This window comes from Cavia porcellus, unplaced genomic scaffold (genome assembly GCF_034190915.1).
Source record: "Cavia porcellus strain 051 isolate PalLab524CR breed Dunkin Hartley unplaced genomic scaffold, mCavPor4.1 scaffold_13, whole genome shotgun sequence".
In the NCBI taxonomy this organism is placed as follows: Eukaryota; Metazoa; Chordata; class Mammalia; order Rodentia; family Caviidae; genus Cavia; species Cavia porcellus.
Window position 1 is genome coordinate 14,858,055 of NW_026947496.1, and position 25,770 is coordinate 14,883,824.

The following is a 25,770-nucleotide window of genomic DNA, read 5'->3' on the forward strand; positions in this document are numbered from 1 at the left end:
TGTCTGCATTCCCAGGGGTCCCTATGCATCGCTGAAGGGAGGTGTCCTGCCTTTGTGATGGCCTCTGGCACTCAACTGGAAATCTAAATAAGCTAAGAAAGTAGAAGCTATGCGTGTCTGCAGGTTAAAAAATTGATGCCACATATATTTAAATTGATATAGATTGAGGAATAATGTGATTTATTAATGATTTTAATGTTTTTTAACATTGATGTGCAGAATTTATGTCTTTACCTCTGAGGATGCTAAAATAGTTACATGCAACAAAACTTCAAATCACTCTGTCTCTCTCATTATCCTATGAAGACCAGCCTGGCATTCATCAGAAGAGCCAGGATGTCTCCCTACATTACTCCAACCTTAAACATCTGGTAATGAACTCTCCACTTCAATGGAAAGTCTTCAATGTGGCTTGTAGGTGGATTAGTCAGAGCAGTTACAATGGGCAAAACTGTGGAGCCTTCTCTCATCTCTGATTATAATGCAATTTGAGACCACTCATCTTTGGGGCACACCTACATAGGAATACGTAGTTGGCTCCAGGTCATCTTTATGGGGACCAAAATGCCTTGTTGATGTGGAATTGGTTTACAAAGAATGTACCAAGGGCTGCAGACTCTCACGCTTGACTGTAGGGGGAGCTAATGCTAGCTGCACTGAATTATGGGGCCCACTTGGAATACGGATAGAAAATGCTCGATGTATAGACACTGAAAATTTTGCTGAAGCAGTGCCATATCTAACTAAATGCTTGGCAGGTTAAAAAAACTTAGTGTCTTGAAACATCTGATTTTAAAATTTCTAGATTGTAGTAATTTGCAAGCAAAAGTATTACAAAGAGTTTGAGGAAGAAGAGAGAAATGAGCTTATTTTTTACCCACTACCGTTCTGTGTGGTTTGTTTGTAAGGACCTACTTACTGATTACCCTATCTCTATGAGAGAGATCATGTCATTATGCCTCAGGAAATTGAGGTACAAAGGAGGCAAAATTCATTCAAAGATAGTATTAATTGATAAAGAAACGATCTGAACCCAACTAGTAAATTGCATACTCATGCTCATTACTAGGCTAAACCATATTTCTGGATTAAAATGTCTCCAAGGAACATCCCAGAAAAGTACAGAAGAATAAAACCACCTCAAACCAATGGCAATTGTGAGTTAAACCTTATATTTTTCGTAATTATAGTTGGTCTATATGAAGCATAATGTGTTTTGTTAAACTTGTGGTTGCAAATGTTTAGTTACCTAAAGTATCGTTTTCAACTCTGAGGTCTGATGATGGTTTTTGTTCTCAAGCGGAAATAGTGTGCGTTGATGTGATAACAGTATTTATTCTATTAAGTCTGTATCCAAATATTTTGAGGAAGTCATTTAAAAATAGACATTCAAAACAAACCAGGATAAAAGGATCTAGTTTGCACTGTGATTTGTGTACCTGGCTTCCTAAACTTAGCTGAGCATCCTTAAAATCTCTTGATGATTCATCAGCAGCTCCAGTCCCCACTCCAAAACCAATTTTGTCCCAGGAAGAGGAGATTTAACAAAGGGACAATCAGCAGGGTATAGAGGTTGTTGTTACGGGCTCTTTGCTGTGCTCCTAGTTACTTTTCTTAGGACCTGCTTCCTACTAAGCAAAACTGTCATTTGTCTCCTCAATGAATCAGAATCTTTTGGTAAAGCCCCATCCTCAGTGAATGAATGAGGTTCTTTACCTCTTCCTCCAGCTTCTTTATGGTGAGGTCAACTGGGTAACTGCACCGCTGTGTGAAAAGAATATGGCGGAAAGAGAAGGCTTGGAATCAGTTCTTAGATTTGGTGATTATTACATTGGTGAGTGAATACGGTGAGTTATTTGATTTCCTCAAAGTTTAGCTACTACAACTTCATGTTAGTAGGACTCATAATGTTGACCTTACTGGATTCAGGTAAATCACTAACGTCTTATTCGTAGGCATCATCTCTAGTGCAAGTATCCCCAGCACTGAGACTAGAGTCAGTGTTCATAAGAGTGCTACACTTATCCATAAAAGAAGGAGCACTTTTCCAATTGATTTTATGCTTCTTCCCAGAATGAAGTCCAGACTGTTATGTTTTTTAGCTTGTAAAGCCTAGTTGTATCTTGACCACTAAGGTTGAATCAGCATTGCTAGAGTTTGGACCTGGGTTCCATGTCATGAAGTCCCATAGACTGGATTTGATACTTTTTGTTTGCTTTATTTTTGTCTCCCTAAAATTCTCTCAACTAATACAAAGCTCAAAGCATCGCATAAAAATGAAATTCTGCTCTCATGGACAGCTTTGTTTTTCCCATTAGATAGTCAACCAGCACTAAAACCTCTAAGGCAATCTTCCAGACAGAAGCTGACGGCTGTACTGAAACACATGAGCAAACAGGCTTGGAGATGGGCTGAGAGTTCCCCTACCAGAGCCACATTGCATTATGAGCTGGCAGAAGGGTAGGTCAGATACGGCCAACACCTGGAAAGCTCACAGAGGCATCCAAATACTGCCATCCATGGCAGAAAACCAAAGATTGGCACTGAATTTCCTCCATCCTACACACTCCAATGAAGCACAGTTGGATAAGGAGATGGCAGCATCCATTAAGTTTGCAAGGGTAGCATCAGAAAGCTTGTCACCCACGTTGGGCCCTGAGCAGGCATCAAGACAAAGATGAACATCCACGTCTCCAAAGCTGTTCGGTCCACACAATTACCTTAATGTGCCCCAGATCTGAACCCTTCACTGACATTCCTGTTAGTTGCTGGATCTGTTTCATGACAGTCATGAAAGTACCATTCTCCAAGTCAAATGGTGATATCAACTCTCTTCCAGCGAGCCCTGGACCATGTCCAGCGTTCAGATGCTGGGGCAAATCTAATCAGATGGTAGCATTCTGGGAACAGGGTTTGTCACAGAATGGATAAAAAGCAATTCTACAACATTTAGGATAATCAGCAGAGGGTAAAAGGACAAAAAGTAATACAGTAAAGTACTGTGACTCCAACAAATGTGTAGTGAGCCACTGAATGTGCCATCACTGCCCTCAAGGACACTGGGCATAAAACCATGGCCATGCATGGCCTCTGCCTTCAAAGGAGATTGCAAGTTCTGTTGCAAATATAGAGGGAAGACTTAGGAATTTCAAGGTAAGAAAGCTAGGGAAATCATAGCTCTCTTATGTTATGGGGCAAAGAAGTCAAATTTCCAAGCCTCAGCTTCCTCATTGATGTAACAGATGTGGAGGAAAACTGACTCTTTAGAACAGACAAAAGGGAAAATTGATTTGATGTGTGGATTAATACTATAGCTCAACTGTGTCGAGTAAATTTTAAATGGGATATATTAAAGGTACATAGTAAATTATAACACTAAGAAGAAAATATGTCAGAGAATATCTTTCTGATTCAGGGTGCAGAACAATCTATTTAAAACATAACTGAAAAATGCATAAATTGCCAGGGATTTAGCTCAGTGGTACAGCACCCGCCTGGCAAGCAGGAGGTCCTACGTTCAATTCCTGGTACCTCCATTTCCCCAAAAACGCACAAATTGTAAGGCAAAGAAACATGAATTAAATAACATTATAAGTAAGGATGTCAATTTAACAAAGGACAAAACAGGCAGACAAAAATTAATAGGCAGACGACCAAGAGAAGATGTTGAATATAATGATATCAGAATGAAAAGAGGATACTGACAAAACCTGACACAAATCAAAAACTACCTAAAATTTAACAGAAAATCCCACATATTAACAAGAAAGATATAGAAAATAACTAAAATGCATAAACAAGCTCTTCACAGAAGAAACTCAAACACCACTAAGTAGATGAAATATATTCAAACTTACTTGTAATTATAATATGCAAACTGAAACAAAAATGGTATTTCTACTTGAGGTAGATCACATCAGAAAATCAAATATTTTACATGTAGCAAGTCCTTTGGAAAACAAAACCTTTACGGTCCGTTATTGGTGGGTACAAGCTGTTCTTCCACTACTTAACAAATGAAGCACACTGGCACATTTCCATCAATAATCCCACTCCCAAGTATGTTACACAGAGCAGTTCTCAGCACTATAAAAGGATGTGTTTAATGTTGTCTTTGACTGTAATATTGGAAATAGTCTACTTTCTCGCAGTCAAAAGTCAGCAAATGTACATTATGAAACAGTGCACAGGTACTGGAATCTATTAGAATATTTTGCACATTATGTTAGCTATTACATTATATGCATTAACACAGATAGACATAAAATCATAGGGCTGAGTCAAAGATACGAGAAACAGAACGGTATGCATAGACTAATACTTTTTATGAGAACTCATATGAAACAGATGAAATGTGTTATAACGACAAAGAATATAGCAACATGTGTGACACTCACCTTTGTATCTTCAAAGTCTAATGTCATGGTTGGTACCAAATAAATGTGTCCTGAGTAAATCAGGGATTCATTGTGTGGAGCACAGTTAGAGAATATTCAAAGAAAGTCCAAAACTTGGAGTAGGTGCCCCCACAGAGACTATTTATAAAAGTGATCTCTTTCTCAGAACAGGAAAATGATGCTGTTGATAAAGAAGGCCAGGTCAGGTTCAGGTCAGCACCTTTTGACTTTGAAATCATGACTGTTATCTAGTAGTTGATCAAAGTCTGGAATTCAGGAAATATGTAGTTTGGGGCCTCACCTCCTAATAGATATTTTAGAAATAGAGGGAGAAAAATAAGGGAACAAGCTGAAGGACAATGGGGCCAATATATGGTGATTACATGGCAGTGCAGACATATCAAAATAGATGCTGTATGTTGGAAAGGAATTAAGAGCCAGCCAGTAGGGAGCGAAGGGTCATTAAACTGTATCTGTGGGGAGAAGCCCAGGGGGATCAAAGGGCTGCCACAAGGAGAGCGTATGCCGAGTGCAAAACACTAACATACCTCAAGGAAAAAACCCCAGAATAAGACAGACCTGTAGCTTCAAACTCTTTGGCCAATTATTTGCTCTAACTACTTGAGAGCAAAACTAAAACTGACATTTTTGTAGAGTGAGGATACGGGCAGAAAGGTCAGAAATCAAATTGAAAATAAGGAAAATCCTCAATCCCTTAATCCAAAAACCGAATTATCTAAAGAAGACTCTCAAGCCCCATAAATTCCCAGCCAACTGTAATTTAAAATACCCTGAGAACTGCTGCTCTTAAGTCATTGTCTTGATTGCAGTCTGCTTATCAGCCAGAATCAGGAAAGTACCCAAGATAAGAATAAATTTAAGATTTACTATTATTGAGCACAATTCTCCTGTTTTAGCTCCATGGAGGTGCAGTAAGTGTTTCTGCCAAAGAGGCAAAAGGGGAAAAATGTAAAAAGAAAGTGTTCCACCTGTGTTCGTGTCAGAGAACCCTCATCCCTAAAAGCCTCAGCAGACTTCATAGCTTGGCTCCTAGGCAGGCGACCCATCACCCCTCTGACATTTGTGGTTCGCGTCTCCTCAATATTCCTCATGTGCTATGTGATGGGTTTAAACCTATGAAGCGTTCATCACAAAAATTAAGCCACAAAAGGAAACGAAGACAGGAGAGGTCTTCCAGAGATACAACAAGCAAAATAATATAAAAAGATTAAGGACTGTTTTCACTGGGGAGCACGTGGCTATCACACTCAGAACGGTGGGCGAAGAGGAGTGACCGTTTACTAACAGACGGTCAGAGATGGGACAAGGACTTCTGCTGCTGAAATGCGTTAATAGGAGGATGTCCTCTCATCAGAGTTAGAAATTCAGAAAAGATGATTCCACCCCTAAATTCAAGAACATTTATAAAGTTTTCATGAGCTACTATTAAATACTGGAAAATTATGAGGAAGCACACATATTGGTTCTTGTCTGTACTAGAGAGGTATGACAATAATTGTTTAAAAATTAACATGGCTCAGAAGATGAACTCCTCCTCCCCGAAATTTCAGGCCGGAGTCTTGTGCAGGAATGTGAAAGAGATGTCCTGCCTAACGTCGCTCCTGAGTGTCAGGTGTTGAAAAGCTTTAAGTTCACATCTTTTTTAATAAATTGATTGAAAAGAAGCAGACATCAATACGTTACTGGGCCTTTACTGGGCATATTTTGCAAGCACTGAGAGATTCAGGACTTACATGGAGAAGCATAAGATTAAGAGTCATCTACGGAAACCAGTTCTGTCCTGCCCAGTACTGCAGGTCTGAGATGTACAATTACCTCCATGCTCCTTATCATGGATTTTTAGCTAAGGACAGCCTGCCAACATGATAGTGTTATGGTGCCACTTAGTGCTGCAAAAGATGTTGTCACGGCATATACTAGCATCAAGCATTCCTCACGCATATTTGTGGTCACGCTGGTGTAAACACACCTGCTGCACTGCCAATCTTATATGATAAATACAAATACAGTGTGTAACAATAATGATAATAAACAATGAGAGTAATGTCCTATGTATTTATTGTGCTATATCTTCCATCATTATTTCAGAGTGTATTTGTAAAGATTTTATTGTAAAACAGTCTGTTCTATAACTCCAGCCGCAACCTTAGACATCCCTTCATTTGTTCTTTGATTGCATTATCTTCTCTAGTACTTGATTTAATCAAGTGCAGTTTCATTCTTGCAGTAGGCTGCACTATTTATAATGCACTAGTACATTTCTCACTAGCAGAGAGGGGTGAATATACTTGTATCCTTGAGGAAAGGAATTAGCGAAGGGAACATTCTGATTGGAAATTCTTTTCCCTTCATAGGAGCACAGACTGGATTCTTTCTGAGAACATTAAGCTGTGTGGGAGATGACAACTCTCAAGCCCATTGCATGTAACGTGTTTTGTGTTGCTGTGGTACAAAGCCATTCACTGCACATCAAGAGGAGCAGGTGATAGAGCTGTACCTCAAGCTGACAGAGTCTAAGGAGAACAAACCACGAAGATCAAAGATCCCATCAGATTCTGGTTTCTGCTTAGGTCTAGACCAGGACTATCAAGTAAGCAGGAGATCACAGGACAAAACCTGTTTGTAGAGGGTGGAGTTTTCATAGAGGGGAGTAAAATGACCATCATAGATGTTGATGACAGAGACTTCTCGGGAAGAATGACCAAAGGCAGGTTTCATAACAAAAGATCAACGACAGGAAGTGAGGACTGTCCATGTGGGGATAAGGGCTGAATTTGGAGGTGGAATCTTTGCCTTACACTTTGAAGGCAGCTGTATTTAACACTCAGCTTCGAAGTGACTCTCCTACACTGTGCTCCTTTTGGTAACCTAACATTTTAGTCAATCCATCAGACTCGTAAAGTTCTGATTACAATATGGCGAATTTATGAAAGGCTAGTCAGGAAAAGAGGAGTGTGGCATGGTGTGACCCACATCTTTCCTCCCCTGCAGCCAGCCCAGAAGCAGCACAACTAAGAAGATGGTGATCACAAAGTGCCTGTACGATCAGAAGAGCAGAGTGGATGGGACCCAGGAAGTGGGAGGGCCCAGCAGGGGCATGGCCTGCTGAGAGCACAAGTCTCCATAGAAGATTACTCATGAGCAGAAGTGGCTGCGGTCAACATATGACTAGAAGGAGTTGGCTTTGAGTGCACAAATTAAGGCAGAAATGACAGAAGGACTAACAACCGTTTAATGAAAGATTATGACCCTCATATATCTCATCATCTCCTTCCCACATACATGCAACTTCCTGAAAAATATATCCTGAGCCCTTTGGGATTTTCCAAATTTAAAAATACTTCCACGGCAAATTACACTACCTCTATATAGTAATTCAATATTATATTAACAACCTCACCCAGCTGTTCTGAGGGTGAATTAAGATCTTCTGTTAGGTACAGACATGACAGGTTGGACAGGCTCACTCTTCATCAGTTAAGAGTTGCTCTCCCGTATTTCAGCTCCATGGGAGTAATTTTCATAATGCTTCCTCAAGAAAATTACACATTTCTATGGTTCTCAGACCTTTGGAACTGATCATTACATTCCTGGGCTATACAATGGTGGTCAATGAGTTGTACAACACAACACTCGTGTGAAGCATGTTTCAGGACTGTTGTGCAGGACGGCTTTACACCATAGGAAGCCTCAGTGATCCAAGTTGCTACCGCCACCTCAACCCAAGGCCACAAACACTGTGCAGGGACAGAGAAAGGAATTCTGACCCTATCAATTACATGCTTTGAGAGATAACAATGTATTCCTTCTGCTCCTAAATCATTGGTCAGAAGAGTTCCGAAGAAATTAACCAACTGCAAAGGGACTAGGGATAAAGATTTCTGTATTCTGGTATGGGGAGGCCTATATACTGGGGAACAGAGTAAGGTCTATTAAATCTATCAACAGGCTGAGCCATGACACATTCTAGTCCATCAATGAAGCCAGTATACTCTGCTTGTTCTTTGTGCTCCCAAGAGATGGAAGCTACATTCGTGCTAATTCTTAAATTTTTCCAAGGCATCTATGTAGAGCTGCATATTGTTAGGTTTCTAATCACCATAGAGAGTAACTGGATAAAGAGATGCAGAGGAATATTAAAATCAAAATGTGATAATTCAATGACTAATTCACCTACCTGATGAATAATAATAAGCCTGTACATTTTGAGAAATAGATGCATACATAAACTAGATAGATAAATACATCTAACCATACACACATATATACATAGGACAAATAAAAATATTATTTTATCTTGGCCTGAGGTTTTAGTGAACAAAACTGATACTAATAAATTTTTTAAAATAATCACAGACTTTAATTCTAAGAACTTTTCAACTATTAAAATTTCCTCAAATAAATGAGTACCCCTGAAAAACCATAGGTGAAACAATCTTGAAACTATTCAGATACATTCTATGGGAGCTGAGCAAAAGTTCTCAGTGAACCTTAGACTTTAGGGAGGGAGAGGAAGAAAGGAGCGGTGCAGCGATCACCCATAATGCTAAGCACCCTCACAACACAGTCCTGAAAATTTTCTATATAAGTTTATGCCAAAAATTTAACAATGAAAAAGATTTTAAATCCTTAAATCACCTCATCTTGATGATTTATAACATATTACATAATACTTCAATTAAAATTTAAGGTAAATATACATTTGTCTCCATGAAGGTAGGATTCAACTATAATTGACGTCAGTTGTTTTCTTTCTAGAAATTTCCTATGCACTTTGCATTTTTAAAGAAGATACAGTAGGCAAATATTCCAATAATGTATATTTCAAAAGCTCTGACAGACCATCCGTCCATTTAAAACCTTTCAGTTCTTGTTTGTACTCAGAGAAATGAGGGAGCAACTCCTATATGCTGAAAACGCCAACTGAATTAATGATTCTGAAATCATATAAGCTATTGCCATATTACAATTTGAGCAAGACAAAATCCAAAGCAGTTTAGGTAACATAAAATACTGAATAATCATGAAAATTAGTGGATGGTGAAATGGATGACCACCTACCGTCACCGATGAAGCTGGCCCAAGACTCTCCAGCTTATTAAAGAAGGCATAAAGTATATGAGAGTGAAAGAGTTTACAATGCCTGGAGCTTGAAATACACCCACTCAATTGTTTTCTTGATGTTCTTTGCAAACTATTATAGCAGAGCATTATCTATTTTACTGGTCATTTGAGTTTTTGCATCAAATAAATCCCTACATGGCTTCATAGCCAGTTCCGCCCTTTCATCATTTAAATTGTGCAGCTTGAATTTGTACTGATTCATAATCTGAAGCTTCTGGATATTTACGTCTTATCAATGATGTCATGTCGGTTTCCAGACAGTTGGCTAAATTAATTCTGTTCACCTCATTCTCCAACTCCCCAAGTGAATCCGTGTGGTATGTACAGAGAGGAATCTCCTGCCTCACACTGTGCTCATTTCCCGAATCGTACTGAACTGAAAAGCAGCTAGTTACACACTCTGCTTAGGCAGATCAGACAGTATGGAAGACTGCCAGTGTTTGTGTGTCCAGAAGACAGTGCAGTACTGAAACCTGCCAAATAAAAGAGCAGACACCCACTCCTCAGTGTGTGCAAGAGTCCACCACATCAGGAAAACATGTACCCAAGTTAACGGCCTTTCTAACAATGCTTTCAGCCACTGACAACAAAGTACTCATCCAAGGGTTTCACACACCAGGGCATTCAATTATCTTGTGCAAAAGAAACTTTGAAATAGGTAGAAGGAGTGGATAAGCACGGGCTTAACATGACCTGGGTTGGTTCCTCTCTCATTTTCTGCCTCTCATGACGTCGTGATGCACGGTTTGTGCAGAAGTGCCCAGCACCACATCCTTATAGCAATGACTCAAGTGGGAAGAGAGGAGAGGCCAGCAAAAGCAAAAGTGGCTTCCTTCACCTTTAAAAGGAAGGAAACCCAGACTGATGTCTTCTCACCTCTCCGTGGCCAGAACTGGGTCCGTGACCACCGACAGTCCATGATAGACTGGGAAAGTGTCCACCTTCTTTGTTCCCTGGAGGCAGCGCCTCCAGCAGGAAACAGGGGTGAAGGCACACAGTGGAGGACAGCCAGGAGGACCTACTGCAACACAGAACTGTGCCTTTGAACATGAGGAGAGCTGGACACATCAAAGCCTTGCTTTGCCCTCGTGGATGTCCGCGGTAATTAAATTCTGTGATTTTATGTGGACACAGATGGGGTAAAAGGTGATGCAATGCTTCTTATCAATTTAGGAAACTAAAGTACTATGGGATCCAGAAAATGAGGTCATTTATGGAAGCTGTTATAGCTTCTGATGTACAGAATAACAGAATAACCTGGAAGAAATCACGCTAGAAATAGCTTTTACAGTGAGTTCATCAGGCACACATACAGCACTTTGAAAAGTAAACATGAAACTTAGTACCCAAAGAGAAAGATACATTCATAAAAATAGAACCAAAATCAACCTACAAAGGGCTAACAGTGTGGGTAGAAGAGAGGCCATGGATGAGAAAAGGTAGTCGATAGCCACACTATCAAGGCATAAAAGAACTGGCCAAATTCAGGCCTTCTGCAAGAAAGAAGGAATACACAGAGCATAAGAGAAGGACCTAACAGCCTCAGGCCCACTAAAGACCACACTGGACAGGAATCCTCCAAGTGGAGGAGTTCATGAAATTGGCAGCCTTTCTCTGTAAGCTTTATTGTGGGACAGATGGACCAGGATCCAAGGATGGATCTCCATGGTTCCCGGCCCTTGATGCTCATTCTGCACATGATGTGCTCCCCTGGAGCACAGGAGGGAACTGTGACTGCCTCTGGCCAGTACAAAGTGGCAGAGAGGAAGAGATTTTGCAGCAGTCATTAAGTCCCTGAGTCATCATCTCCTTTCCTTTTTATCTTGATAAGTGACAATGCCCATCATTTGCTTCTTTTATCCACACTCAGCATCTCCTTGTAGGACATAAGTGATTTTGGTTCTGTGTTTACAGAAATTAGATGGGAGACTGTTTGGGATGGGCCTGACTTCGCCAGATAAAATCCTATGAAAGAGGAACAGTCCTCCCCTGTGGGCACATCCAACTAGCTTCATTTCACAGGTAAAGAAATTAAGGTACGAGGAGTTCTAGGAACCTGTCTAATTCACAAAGCTAATTTGAGTAGAGGCATTAGGACCTTAAAGCCTGTATTCTTAGCCACTAAGATTGCTCCCTCCTCAGGACATGTACAGTCATGTTTCATCCATACCCACTAAGATGAAGACACCAATTGGTACATATCAGATTGTAAGTAGGCCATTGATAAATCATTCTCAGGACTATACCTCCATGGTATTTTGCTCTGTTGAGCCATTCTAGACCTGGTTTAGTTAACGTCTCTCCTCCATAGCCTCTCATCCTCATTCAGCAGCCATCCAACTCTGCAAGATATGCCAGTAGAGTGTAATGGAAAGCATAGTATTTTAAAAGCTGTAAATGTACAAAGTAAGTTTATGTGTATATGTGAAGCCGGTTAGGGAGGCCACATGTTACAGGGCCAACAACACTGGACGGTGACAGACAAACACTAGTTAAGTGTTCGTAACATGATTAATCCCCTTGCACTTGAGTGATGTACTTGTAAGGTTTTTGTGTCCATCATATGGAAAACAACAAATGAGAATGAGATTTATAACCTGTAACATTTTGCACAAATTGGTGTTATCAGAGAAGAGAACACACACAGCCTTACATTCACTCAATTATGCAAAGTCATTTTGAAGGAATAAAGGAGTCCCTAAGAAAGCTTCTTAGCATTTAAGCATTTTAAATATGTTATTTTTTTATTTTAAAGAGAATAAAACCAAACAAAATAAAACAGAATAAAGTCAATCAAAACAAAACCACAAAAGTGATACAGGACTTCAAACTAAGGTAACGGGAAATCCACAAAAGGATTTTAAATTTAAAATTCAGCTGATAAATAAAGGAACAAAACTACTCTCCTACCCAAGACCAAGAATGTTTCATTCAGATCATAATACAGTTAAAACATTCAAGTTGATATTTCCAGTTGGTTCTTTGAAGACAACTGCCATTTTTTGATCCAATATCCCCCATGCATTTGACGGCAAAAACAAAAAGTATATTTTGAGGTGATTGTATTGCTTTTGGATACACACTGCATGTGTGTATCTATTTAACCCCTGGGAAGGAAGCATGAAATGAAAGGATCTTGGGTGTGTCATGAGAGCTTTTCCAAAAGGCAACATTTATTTTCAAGTGTTTAGATTGCCGAGACAAAGATTTCTCTCCAACGTATAATTCATCAATCTCCTTACTCACTGTAAAATCAATCTGTTCTGTTTGTGTGACATAAACAACAAGTCATTTCTCAGGAATGAGGCAGACCATATGTGAAGGTGTTTTAGAAAGACACAATAGGGAATACGCCAATCAAAGAAGCATCTGCATTTTATTTTAATGGCAAATCACATGTGTGTTATAAAAAGGAAAGTGTACTATTTGTATTAAAGAATAACTTTCCTGTATTGTTAACCCATCCCTTCCCGAAGCAACACATTCAGGTCACCACATAATTCCTTGCTGAGATCCTTGCACAGAAGGATCTCAGCCCGTGTGGCCAGCCACGTGTGCATGTTGCAAACATCTGGGCTCCTGCTTCTTCTGCACCTCCTTGGCAGGAAGGAATGTATGTCAATCCAGTAAATGGATTTTCCCAAGAATGAGCACATTCTGATCAATGTATTGATAAGTATCACAGTGGTATGCAATTGATAGAAATGGGAAACTCTGAAAAGACTAGCATTATTCTTGGAAGAATTTATTTTTTACAAGTAAGGTGGATTGGCATAGAGGATGTGGCTTTCAGCCCCGTTTCCACTACTTATTAGCTCCATGACCTGAGGCAAGTTACTGAGCTTCTATTGGTCTCAGCTCTACAGAACTTGTACAAACTGACAGGGCTGAACTAAATCATCCCCAAGATCCTTTCCTACCCTGCAAGTGTATGATTCTCTGGTTGTCGACCCACCTCATTGCATTGGAATTGTAACGGAAACATTTTAAGGTTGTCTTGTTACGGAGCCTTCTCCCCAGTTGGGAGTTAGAAACCCCTGAAAACTATGTCAACTTCTTTAAACCACTAGGGTGATATCTGCTGCTTTCCAATGTCATTAGTGTGACTTTCAGAGGTACTTACCGAGTCACCTGGTTTACTTCTTTAGAGAAATTACTATACAAAGATTAAGGCACTGCATCCGGAGGGAGGGAACTCAGTTCACTCCCAGGCTATGAGATTCTACAGCTCTGTTTAAATAGGCAAATGAGTAGTTATTTATGTAATTCATTGAGTGGACATTGTAAATTCTCCTCCCAAAGTCCTTGATCTTAGAGAAAAAAAATTAAATTAAAGCTTTCCAGTAGACAATATTTTTTTTTAACCTGAAATACAGTAGTCTCCCTTTGTCTGCAAGGCAAGCCCTCTGCAGTGCCCAGTGGATTGCAGGGGATGCCTGGTGGAGACCACAGATGATACCAAGCCCTAGAAATACTGTCTCTCCTATACGTATGTATGGTAAAGTTTAATTCATAAACTAGGCACAGTAAGAGATTAGTAACAACAGTGATAGCAAAATAGAACAATCCTGCTCTAATGAAAATTATGTGCATGTATTCTTTCCACATTAAAAAGATCTCTGTGCACTGTTCCCTCCTACTGTGATGATGCCAGATGATACAATGAGAAGCAATGGGATGGGGGTAGCGAATGGCCAGGGCACTGTGACACTGTATTAGCCCAAGAAGTAAGGCTCATACATACCTAAGCACAAGGTTCTGTGTCAGTCCGTCTGATGATGGTGACAGCTAACGTGGATATATCAGACAAGTGGCTGATTCACATCCTGGACAGCACAGAGGACGGTGCAAGATTTCATTGATACTCAGAAAGGCATGCAAGTTACTAACAAGTTGTTTCTGGAATTTTCTATTTAATATTTTTTAGAACCCAGCTTCCTGCCTGTAACTTGAACAGCCAATAGCAAGGCCACTCTACAAGTTCTCATGTGGGTATAAAATATATCCATACAGACTCATGCTTACATATGGTCCCCATGAGTCATCTTTGTATTAGTTTCTTATTCATAGAGCAGAATACATATGTGTTATCTGTAAAACATCCATGAAACTTCCCCATGCCCTGATTTCAAATGGGCTATACATGATAATTATTAAAAAGGAAAGGAAAGCAAAGGGTAGTAAGTAACCCTGGCCAGAGAAAGCATCAAAATGAAACCATCCCAGATGAACACGTAGGGGAGGAGAAGGAATTTTTATTTCCAAGTAATAAAATATAAAATCCCAGGTAGCCTGGTTCAAATCACATGACCAGCCCTGGACTAATCACACCAGTGAGAAAAAAATAACAGGCATCACAGCCAACCCCTCAGAATACGCACATGGCAGCAGGAGTGTACTGTTATCAGAAAACAGGAGAGTGAGAATATTTAGGAAAAAATGTCAAAGGAGAAGGATGAGGAAAAAGGGGAGAAGCAGGGATAGTCACCACAGCAAAACCTAGCCCAAAATGTTGAAAGGCAGCTTCAAGTTTTGCACCAGTGGTCTTTTCCACAGAACCTTCTTCTGGAACTACTAACAATCTCAGTTTACCCTCACTTTCAGATATGAAGTCAACAGATATATTTTTTTTTTTTTAAATCGGTACCAGGGATCGAACTCACGACTGCCTGCTTGCAAGGCAGGTGCTTATGCCGCTGAGCTAAATCCCCAGCCCCAACAGATATTTATTAAGTGCTTGCAATTTACAAAGTATTCAGGGCTGTCCTGGTGATCTCATGTTACCTAAACTCTCTGCAGAAGAGGACCAAGTTAACACACAAACATATATCTGAAAGAAAACAAAAATATAAACATGCTGTGAGCACAAGCGTTGCAGCTCAGAAAACTCAGCCACGATGCAGCGCCTGCCAGGGATGACGGAGAGGACTGTCACCTCTGACCCCCTGGCCCTACAGCAGAGGGATACAGAGGGTGACATGTGCAGGGATAATTTTCTCTTTCAAACCCTCAGAACCGATTTAGTTAAAAATCTTTCTGGTGTAGAAAAAAAGTTCAACCATCTTAACATTATATTTTGGAAGCATTTGTTTCAAACTCTTGGCAGCTACAAATGAGCCAAACTTGCGTTTGTCTAGCTGAAGTCCTCATACATTGAACATATGTAGTAACTGTGACTTACTGAAGTTTCATCACAATTGGCAGGTTCAGATGAAGCGCCAGGGCTCGAGAGGGAGCACATTAGCATGTGAGCATATAAGACAGAGAGAAACAAAATACACACAGCGGGATTTGCTGCACTGGGGCATGTGCTTCCCACCCAGGGTCATATATATATATAACTTTGAAGCTGGGCATTAAAGTATTCTATGTTAAATGCATTTTATGAGGATTTGGAGAGGATTTGGGTAAAGGCTGCTCAAATAAATGATTTACTAGTTCTAATAAAACATCAAGGAAATTGTTCAGATTGTATCTCAGACCATTTAAAACAGAAGTTTATAGAGGTCTCGGCAGCCCCTATATCCTCAGCCTTTGCTTTAAAAGAAATGTGTATAGCACGTAATTGGTCCTTATTACCTGAGAGAGAGAGACAGACAGACAGACAGAGACATAGAGAAAATGAGAGATGGAAAGAGACAGAAAGGAAACAAAGAAAAGCATATGGGGAGGTTAACTAGAACAAGGATAGGTCCCGCCTTGCATAGGACAGGGAGGAAAGGCCTGGCATTCAACTGTAGCACTATGACCAGGAGGACATTCCAGAGGAAAGAGGTACAAGTGCAAAGGCCCTCGGTGGCTCGGAAAAGCAGAAGGGAAGATGGGTGTAGAAAGTGAGAAATCATCAGAGAGCAATCCACCCTACGGGAATCACTGTTCCAGTGCTGTGACAAACTGCCCGAATGGACATCTTACAGCAGGAGAGGTCTATTTTTGGCCTACAGCATCAGAAGTTTGGACCATCGTCAGTGGACCCAATTGCTGGCCCTGTGGCGGTGCGTGATGATGGAGCACGCTTTGGGGAGGCTGCAGGATGCTCATGAGGGCCTGAAAGCAGCAAGGCAGTGTGTGGGAGGGGTAGACCCCAATACTCCTTCAAAGGCACCGCCCCAATAACTGCCTTCCACAGACTCCACCTGCTACAGTTCCATCAGACCTCATAAGCTGGTGTCCAGACCTGCAGCATGTGGAGTCTCAGAGGACATTTAAGGTCCAAACTATAACAGTCCTCTATTTCAACCTTTGGAAATCGTGTTTCCTTCAAAATCATTACTACTGATATTAACCGTACTAGTTGCTCTTCGTAACAATCCACATGTTCCAGTCTCTACAGAAAGGATAACTTTTGTTTACTTTCTCTCAGCTTTCACAAATACTGTCAGGTCTCACAATATAGGAATTACTGTTCAAATCCAACACACAGGTAACCACTCTCAGGGATTCCAAATAAATTGTTCAAAGCCCCCTAGCAATGGCAGGAAGGAATACAGAAATACACACTGAGGTCAACCTACGCACAAAGCCTTCAAGTTTCATTTAACTTACATGCTTTGTTTAATTTGTATATTTTGTTCAATAAATATTTGTTGAATCCTGTGCAGACAGAAATGGGTGAAACACAATGTGATAGACTGTGTTTCCAAGACAGCCACTTCCATCTTCCTGTGTCCTCCTGCAATGCCACCTTGTCATTCATCCTTGGTCAAGAGGCAGAGTCCTTCTCCTTTAGTTGATCCTGTGACTCATTATGAACAAACAGGACAGTTTTCCACAATGCATTCTGTCTGAATCCACAGTCTCAGAATTTTGAGCAAATTTAACGTCTGTCACAAAACACTAAGCCTCCAGTGATTCAGCATGCAGCACTGATGACCAAAAATGTATCAGAAATCCAAGTGGCAAGAGAGATGCACATACAAATATCTTGAAAGTAATGGCAGCATATTCACAGCAGGCAGATAAGGAATCAACCTAAATTTCTATCCACAAATGAATAAAGAAAACATTACATATGCACAATGGAAAAATATTCCCCCAACAAAGAAGGAAATTCAGTCATTTGTGACAACATAGGTGAAAGACATTAAGCCTAGGAAATAAGAAAAATCTGTGTTCTCTCACTTATAAGATGAAATTTGAAACAATTGAAATTATAGAAGCAAGAAATATAATAGTGGTTACCATGGGCAGTAAGTGAACAAAAATGAGTGTAGAGAAGATGTAGATCAAAGGATACAAAACTTCAGTTAGGAGAAATAAGTTCAAGAGATCTCTCATACAATATGGATACTATATAATAATATAGTACATATTTGAAAACTGCTGAGAATGTAGCTTTTAGGTGTTATTACCATAAAACAAAAGTATGTAAAATAATGCACATGTTAAATAGTTTGATTTAGCCACTCTACACTGTATACATACACCAAAACATCATGTCATGTGTCATAAGTGTATGTAACTTTTAATAATTAATTTAAAAATAATTTGTGTACCAACCCCACACAACAAATGCAAATATTATGCATTGAAAGTACGTACAAAAAGAAGGGCCAAGTAATGGATACAGAGAACACAGATGGAAGGTAAAGGAGATGAAAAAAGGAATTAATAATTAAGACATATTCTGTATATTTTGTATATTCTGTATATGTATATTATGTATGCATACTGATTCCCTACAAAGTATGCAAACATTATGTAGTACAAACATATACTAAAAATTATATTAAGAAGGATAAAAATGAGAATAATGTGTGATTATCAGCAGAGAATAGAAGAGAAGCTGCCAAGTCAGTACGGAGCAGGGGTAAGTAAACTATTTTGGTAAAGAACCAGGTAACAAATATGTTTGACTATGTGAACCATGTTGTCTTTGTCCTCCAAAACAAATTCTGCCATTGTAAGGGGAAACAGCCAATGGAAGTGACCAAATGGGTGTGTCTGAGTTCCAATAAAATTTTATTAAGGAAAACACAGGAAGAACAGGTTTTTGCCCCAGGAGCTGTTGCAACAACTTCCTGATCCAGACCTAGAGATCATGGGAAGCCAGCCAAAGAGTTTCTATTAAAGGTGTAATTTGGAACTGAAGCACTGAGACCACTGGAAATCCTTTAAATTTTTAACTCTGTGTAAAATAAAAATGACATTGGACACTGCACATTGTGAATTCCTAAAGGTCGTTTCTGAAAAGCAGCAGATTGCTGAGTCAACTGAGACAGCCTGGAAGACTGGGATATCACAGTAACGGGGACTTTACAGGGCTTTTCCTTCAGTCCTAGTGTATCTCTGTTGGTGATCAGGAATTAGCATAGGGTAAGTTGGAAGGCTCAGCCCTCTCTTCTGTACACTACAGAAAGCACAGGGCTCTTCTCTTCTGGCAGTTATTGAATTAAATATAATATGTACACATTGCCCTCCCCTCAAAGATGATTACAAACTAAGCAGTTCTGAAGAACAGGGAGCGTATCACTACTGTTTTGTTTTTACTCGTTTTTATTGATTAGTGGGCTTCATTCTGGCAGATTTGTACATGTATATACCATAGTATTATCATTTTTACCCCATCACTCCTCTAGCCCTCACCCCAGTTTCACATTTGGGATACAATGCATGCAATACATTTTGCTTATATCCATCTCCCCAATATCCATGCTTAGCATCTTTTGCATATATATATATACACTCTTCATAGAAGAGTCTTTTTCATCTGAGCTCTTTAGTTATTATTTTAATTGCTTTTCTCATGGCTCAGACAAAATACCCAACACCCAAAGTTAAATAAGGACATGTTTATTTAGCTCACAATTTGTAGAGGTTTCAGTCCAAAATCAGCCGGCTCCAAGGCAGGGTGGCATGGCACAGGGGCAACAGTTCATGGCAGCAGAAGACAGCAAAAGCAAGTTAAGTGAAATGGGAAGAGCAACCTCTTTTTCCTCCCTTATGTTGGATGCAGCTTCCTGCCCTAGAGCAGGTGTAGCACTCACACCCCCAATCCCAGCACTAGGCAATGATCAATCTAGATTCAGCTGCCTCCACAAAGCTCGCCCCCCATGACTGCATGAGGCTTCAGGGGGACATCCAGACACAAACCATAACAGTTCTTCTTCATGTTTGATGCTCCTTAGGCACAGACATGACTCTCTTGATCCAGAAAATAATCTACCCTTTAGCCTGAAGTCCACATTCCAACTTTTTCCAGAAAATATAAGTGTGAGTGGTTAAGCCTTTAAATAATGGGGTTGGATAAATGATATTTGAGCTGATGTCACAACCTCCAGACAGTGGCTCCAGGATGGAGGAGAAAGAGCAAACTTTAAGAACCAAATCATTAGTCTGATCAATTGCTGGATAAGAAAATCATTCAGGGAACAAACCTGGGGGAAGAGGCTGGAGCAGATGGCTTTGATTAGCTGCTCCATGCCTTCTCCTTCCCAAAGTTACTCCCATTGTCATAGTGTCACTGTGGGTCCTTGGTGAAGACATCACTGCAAACTCTATACTCATCACCTCTGAGATATTTCACTCCTTACCCTTTATTCCTTTCTTCATCTTTGGAATAGGTGTGTTTGCATAAATAAATGCATCAACGCAGATCACGAGGTAGGGGCAACAGTTATGGTGTTCTGCTTAGGTCTTGAGTGAATTAAGATTTCTAGCATAGATCAAACCCACGGACACCTCTATTTCCATCTCAGGACTCCGCCCGCATGATAGTGTCACCATTTTCCCACTGTAATCTTGTCCCTAAGAGTTGGCTCAAAGTTTCTCAGAAATATTCTCCATCCTATAATAAATTCGGCCTTAACTTTCTCTGTATGTGAGTGTGATACTTCATGCAATTAAAAAATACTATTCTAACATCAAATTGGTATTTCTTGCACATCTGCCTCTCTCTTTAGACTACAAATATTTCCAAGTCAGGGTACATATTCTTTAGCCTACAATAGGAAGGTAGTCAATTTTACTTGAAAAGGGAAATAAATAATAAGAGAAGGTAATGCATAATAATAAGAGAAGGTAGTGCATAAAAATAGGTTCAATGAGTTTAAATTAAAAATATAAAGACAGAATATAGTCGCTCACCAAACTGAAAACCGGTGTTTCTCCAGTTCTTCCAAGTAAGATGTATCATGAGAATAATCTTCAAATTCTCCAGGTCTACAAGCAGTTGATTTTTCCTTCATAAAATGATAAGCCAGGCTGTCTCCCTGGTCAGAGAGATTAAAAAATTTTTTTAAAAATGAAGTATCTTCTTAAATAGCAAGTGGAAAGTTCCCTTTGAATCAGGGACGTTTGTACTAGGATGACTTATAAAATCAGCGATCATAACGAGCCATATTAGCCAAGTCTACAGCGAGTCATAACGAGTCAGAGTTCTTACTTTGAAATTATTGTTACAAACTCCATGCTCTCCTACTGGATTCTTGTTTCCTTAATGGCAGACATCATTGCCATCAGAACTCTTTGGCTTCTCTTCCTCTCTGATGCTTCTTAGTAATAAATCAATTTCTTTCCCCATTTTTAATTTTCCTTTTTATTTTATTAGTACATATTTGCAGTTTCTATTCATTTTGCAGATGAGATACATATACATATATATGGATATGGATATGGATATGGATATGGATATGGATATGGATATGGATATGGATATGGATATGGATATGTCTCTAAATTCCCTTTCCCCATTTGCAATCTTGTTGCTCCTCTTACTGTAGCTTAGGTTAGTAACATATAGGCTTCACATTCATTGTGAGTATTTGGTGCCTGTACATGCATATCTTAATCCACTGGTTAGCCTGAAGCTCACATGTCAGCTCCTTGGTGAAGTGTTTAGGCCTCCAAGTCCAGATGAAGGTCAGGAGGAGTTGTAAAGAATGGAACTGGATAAGTGGTGTTTGTATTCTTCTTTATATTATAACACATGGAATGACCTCTGTAAATGTTGCTACAATTAAACACAAACATGATCATGTATTTCATCAGACCTTTGGGTTACAGGTAAAAGAAATATAGTTTGAACTAGCTCTTAGCAAAATAGAAGGAAGATTTGAATAGCAAGTCTACAAAGAAGGAAGACAGGCAGCTGTGTTTCAGGAACACAGAGACCAAGAATTGCAACACTTGCCCAGAACTCTGCTCACCTGTTCTCCGTTTTGGCAGGTTCCTGCATTCTAGCTTTGTCACTGGGAGTTCCTGAGCCAGACACCTTGTGACTCAACAACATAAATTTAAATTCAGGACTTGTGTAATGTCTATGGAACTAGTTTGCTAGAACAGGAGAGAACTGTGTGGTTAGCAGTGACCATCTAGAAGCCGAGCTCAGTGGTGCAGCACGGATCCTTGGGAGCCCTAAGTGAGGAATGAGACAGGAAATAACTAAACCAATGGGACTCTTCCTTCCTCTTCCATCAAAAAAGCTCAGTTTGGGCCTGTTTAATATACAGAGTTGCCTAGACTATTTTTAAAATGCTACTGAGAAAAAGTAGTTTGAAAACAATGTCTAGAAAAGCAGAAAACTGGGCATTACTCGCATTTATAAAACACTTGTGACAAAGTACTTTTTAATTATTATTGGTAATTAACTGTTCATAGTAAGAGGTCGGTGACTTGAAGGCCTTGTTTCTTGCAAATTTTAGCAGGGCTTTGTCTGTGGAATATTTTGCAATTGCAAAATGTTCTGTTGTTTGGCAGGCTGCAGTAACCAGGAGAACCTTAAAGAGAAACACAGGTGGAGTAGATGTATCATCAAATCCCTACGAACTCAGCCAAGTTCATTCCTCTTATTGTGAGATTGATTGATCTGATTACCTTAAGAACAAAATCCAGGTATGACAGCCATCAGTTTGAAGCACCATTCATTGTGGTGCTTTTTATCCTTTTTAGCCTCCATAGCTCTTATAACGATAAAAGTAATTTTTGATCTGATTATTCAGGGCTGGTATTTTTAATGAAGTAAATTTAAGAGGGAAAAATTATTTAAGAATATAGGTGGTTTGAATTACCTCATATGCCTTGTGTTCGTTTGAATTACCATTTGACGGCATTTCTTTGTGAGTTGCTTACTTTCTTGAATGTTACAGAAGTTGAAATGGCAACCAGCAGTTATTGCACGGGTCTGGTTTACTCTCCAAAGCTCTTGATCTTGTGGCATGGATGTTTCATGGCAGTGTTTTACACTGCCATGAAACACACATATCCTGTCTTTTCAACCTAAATTTATGGTAGAGAAGAGATAAAGTATATTTCTTTTTGTCTTTCGCAGTCCCTAATGTGCTATCATGGCAATAAGCACATAATAGATGCTCAAGAAAGAGGTACTAGAGATATTTTATGTAAGTACTTGCAATGAACAACAATGTACTTCATCTCAACTGCTAAGCCATAAAGAAAAATACCTATGAATTCTAAAATTCATGAAACTTTTTATAACCTCAGTATTTCCTTTCAGGAATATCTAAGTTAACGCATTAGAAATTCCCTCAAAGGGGTTTTTGTGGAAAACATGAAATCATGGAAATCAGTTCAACTCCAAAGAAATGGCCTCCAAAAGGAACAACAGGATGAAGAAATAAGAGTTTTGATTCCAAAATAAAGATAAACACATGCAGAGAAGTTGCCAGGTGAGTCTTGAGACATGTGAGCCTGGCACATGACAGTCTAGTAATGCAAACAGCCCAGTAAGCACAGACAGATAGCTTAGCTCTACGCTTGATTAATGATACCTTATCTACAATATCATCAACATTAAAAAACTAATAATAGACCGAATATTAGTTTTATAGTGGTTCTTATGAAACCAATGTCCTTAGAAAGAGGAATATCTACATTTCAAGGAGAAATGGTCTGCCCATTTGTTCAGGAAACTCACATTTTATGCATTATGCATATGTTGCTCATACCCTAACCCACTACAGATTTCAAAACAAATATTCTAAAATAAATCACTAACATTCAGAATCTGGTTGCCTGGTTCATGGACTAAATATTGGGGTCATGAAGATTGCAGTTCAAATACATTGTTAAAGAGCCACAAATGCCCAACAGAAGAGGAAAACATGCTTTGAGAAATTTTTAAAAACCTAACATTGTAGCATTATAGTGAGAAAGGCAGTCAGAGAATCACCAGAAGATACGCATTCAGATCCTCTTACTGCTTAGTGAACTTGAGTAAAGTCCTTGAATTAACATTTTAAACCTGAAAAATAGATACTATTTGCCTTACACAAATAACAGGAATTTTATGGAAATATATTTGATTCATATAATTAATATATTTTACATATTATATTTATAACACATAAAAATAGCATACTTAAAAATATAATGGATTCTAATGTATTATTATTTATTACAAATTATATCACTTACATGTATATTTGTATAATACTATAACATGTATATGTCTATTATTCTTGGAGTTTAAGGGAAAAGCATTTAAAATGTTTTAAAATACTCAGGATGTAAACTGCATTTGGCATGTCAATCTTTGACTGGTAATATGTGGTAACAAAGCTCAGGGCTCCCATACTGCCTGCTTTTCAGAAGGTTTTGCCCCTCAGTTGGAATTCCTCCCATGGACCCATGGCTGGGGCAGAAGGGGAGGATGACAGGATCAGTGACAGGCCAGGTCCTTGTGCAGAAAGAGCCCACAGTGCACAAGGCAGTTCAGTGGCAAGCGTGATGTCACCACATTAAGCTCCTCTTAGTAGCCGTATTTCTCCCCCAAGCCCCTGACAAGGTCTTTGTATGAGTCCTGGGAAGAAGCGTTCACCTGCCCATCTGGCCTGATGAAGCAAGCTCAAAGGGGTGTTTTCATCAAAAGAGAAAGCCTTAGAAAGAGGAAGTGGTGAATAAGGAGCTCAACCTGAGGATTACAAACGCTTTTGAACCACCCTGGGAAGACTGGGTGAGGCCATGGGAGCCTTAATGCCTGTTCAAGCCATGCTTGCCAGGCCAAGAAGGAGGGAGGCTTGCGGTGGAGACCCTGCTCAGGGGCTTGCACTGGAAAGATCACAGAATCGCAAGCCAGAGCTAACAACAACAAATACCAGGTGCATCTAAGTATCAAAGCAAATAAATATGACATCATGTTCTTTCCATCACTGCTACTATAATCATCCAAAAGTTATAGCTGCAAATTAAATCCAGCCTAAATCCTGAGACCATCCAGCAGGATTCTCCTTTCCCTTCTTATGTTCATGTCTGATGCATTTACTGGGCCATTTCTACAGGACAGCCTTTCCCTTAACCCTACTCAACAGAAAACTCGATGTAGTTTAGGGTTTACCTTAAAGGACTCCGTTAAGTAACCTACGATTTGGGCAACTCTTTCTGGATAACAATCAGCTTCCCCATCCTCTTGAAAGCACAAAATCTGACAGTCCTCTGCTCATATACATTTGAAAAGCAGATGCTTCACCGTTGAAAGTCAACTCATTTTCCCATCGTCACTTGATGATCTGTCTAGACATCTTTAGTATGAACTGAAGAGACAGATTAATTCCTGATACTATGAGGTGAGAAGAAAGTAAAATTCTTGGAGGATGGAGGGTCAGATGGAGACTGTTTATTGTGAAGAAGGAGGAGTGTCTGTAACTGGCAAGTGCAATATCTACCCACGCCTACTGACACTTAGTTTCTTGGAACATGAATGTGTTTCTGGTTCAGTCTTCCCACAGCCCTGACACTGCTGAGAAAAATATTCCCAACCTTCCCTCCTGATTCAGAGCCTAACAGAGCCGACCTACAGCAGAGAGCTTCTCCCAAGCGGCTGAGTTATAATTGTGGAATATAATAGCAAACATAAAACGTTAAAGTGAGTTCCTTAAATGACCATGCAAGTTCAGAAAATGTAGGGAAATCTTAGGTTTGCTTAGGGATTATTTTCATTTCCATCCAATTCATTTTAGCCTTTCTTCTAATAACAAAGTCTATCAGCAGTTAGTACAAGAATTTTGCAAATTATTTTAAAGACTAATATTAGGCCCATAATGTCTAGAAGTCTTACGGATACATTCTTTTCTTAAGTTTTTCAAGGAGTAAACATGATGGGACTATGTACTATGTGCTAAAAGAGTATTTAGTTTTGCTTCAACCATATTTTTGGGGTCTCTGGAGTGTCACATTATAACCCTTAGAGAAAGTTATAAAAAACAAGAAGTAGAAAACATACACCCAGCACAATTTTTCCCCTACAGGTAATTCACTGATTAATAGAAGTGTG

General features: G+C 39.5%; 1 protein-coding gene across 1 annotated transcript in view; it reads right to left on the reverse strand.

Moving 5' to 3' along the window:
* Positions 1–25,770, reverse strand: part of LOC101787516 (uncharacterized) — a 275,776-nt gene that overhangs the window by 126,069 nt on the left and 123,937 nt on the right. Inside the window, exons 24-27 of the mRNA XM_063259710.1 lie at positions 21,689–21,753; positions 20,628–20,796; positions 15,367–15,493; positions 10,419–10,582 (exon numbers count right to left, since the gene is read on the reverse strand). Of these exons, the coding sequence (XP_063115780.1) occupies positions 10,419–10,582; positions 15,367–15,493; positions 20,628–20,796; positions 21,689–21,753 (525 nt within the window). The remainder of the gene's footprint in view (positions 1–10,418; positions 10,583–15,366; positions 15,494–20,627; positions 20,797–21,688; positions 21,754–25,770) is intronic.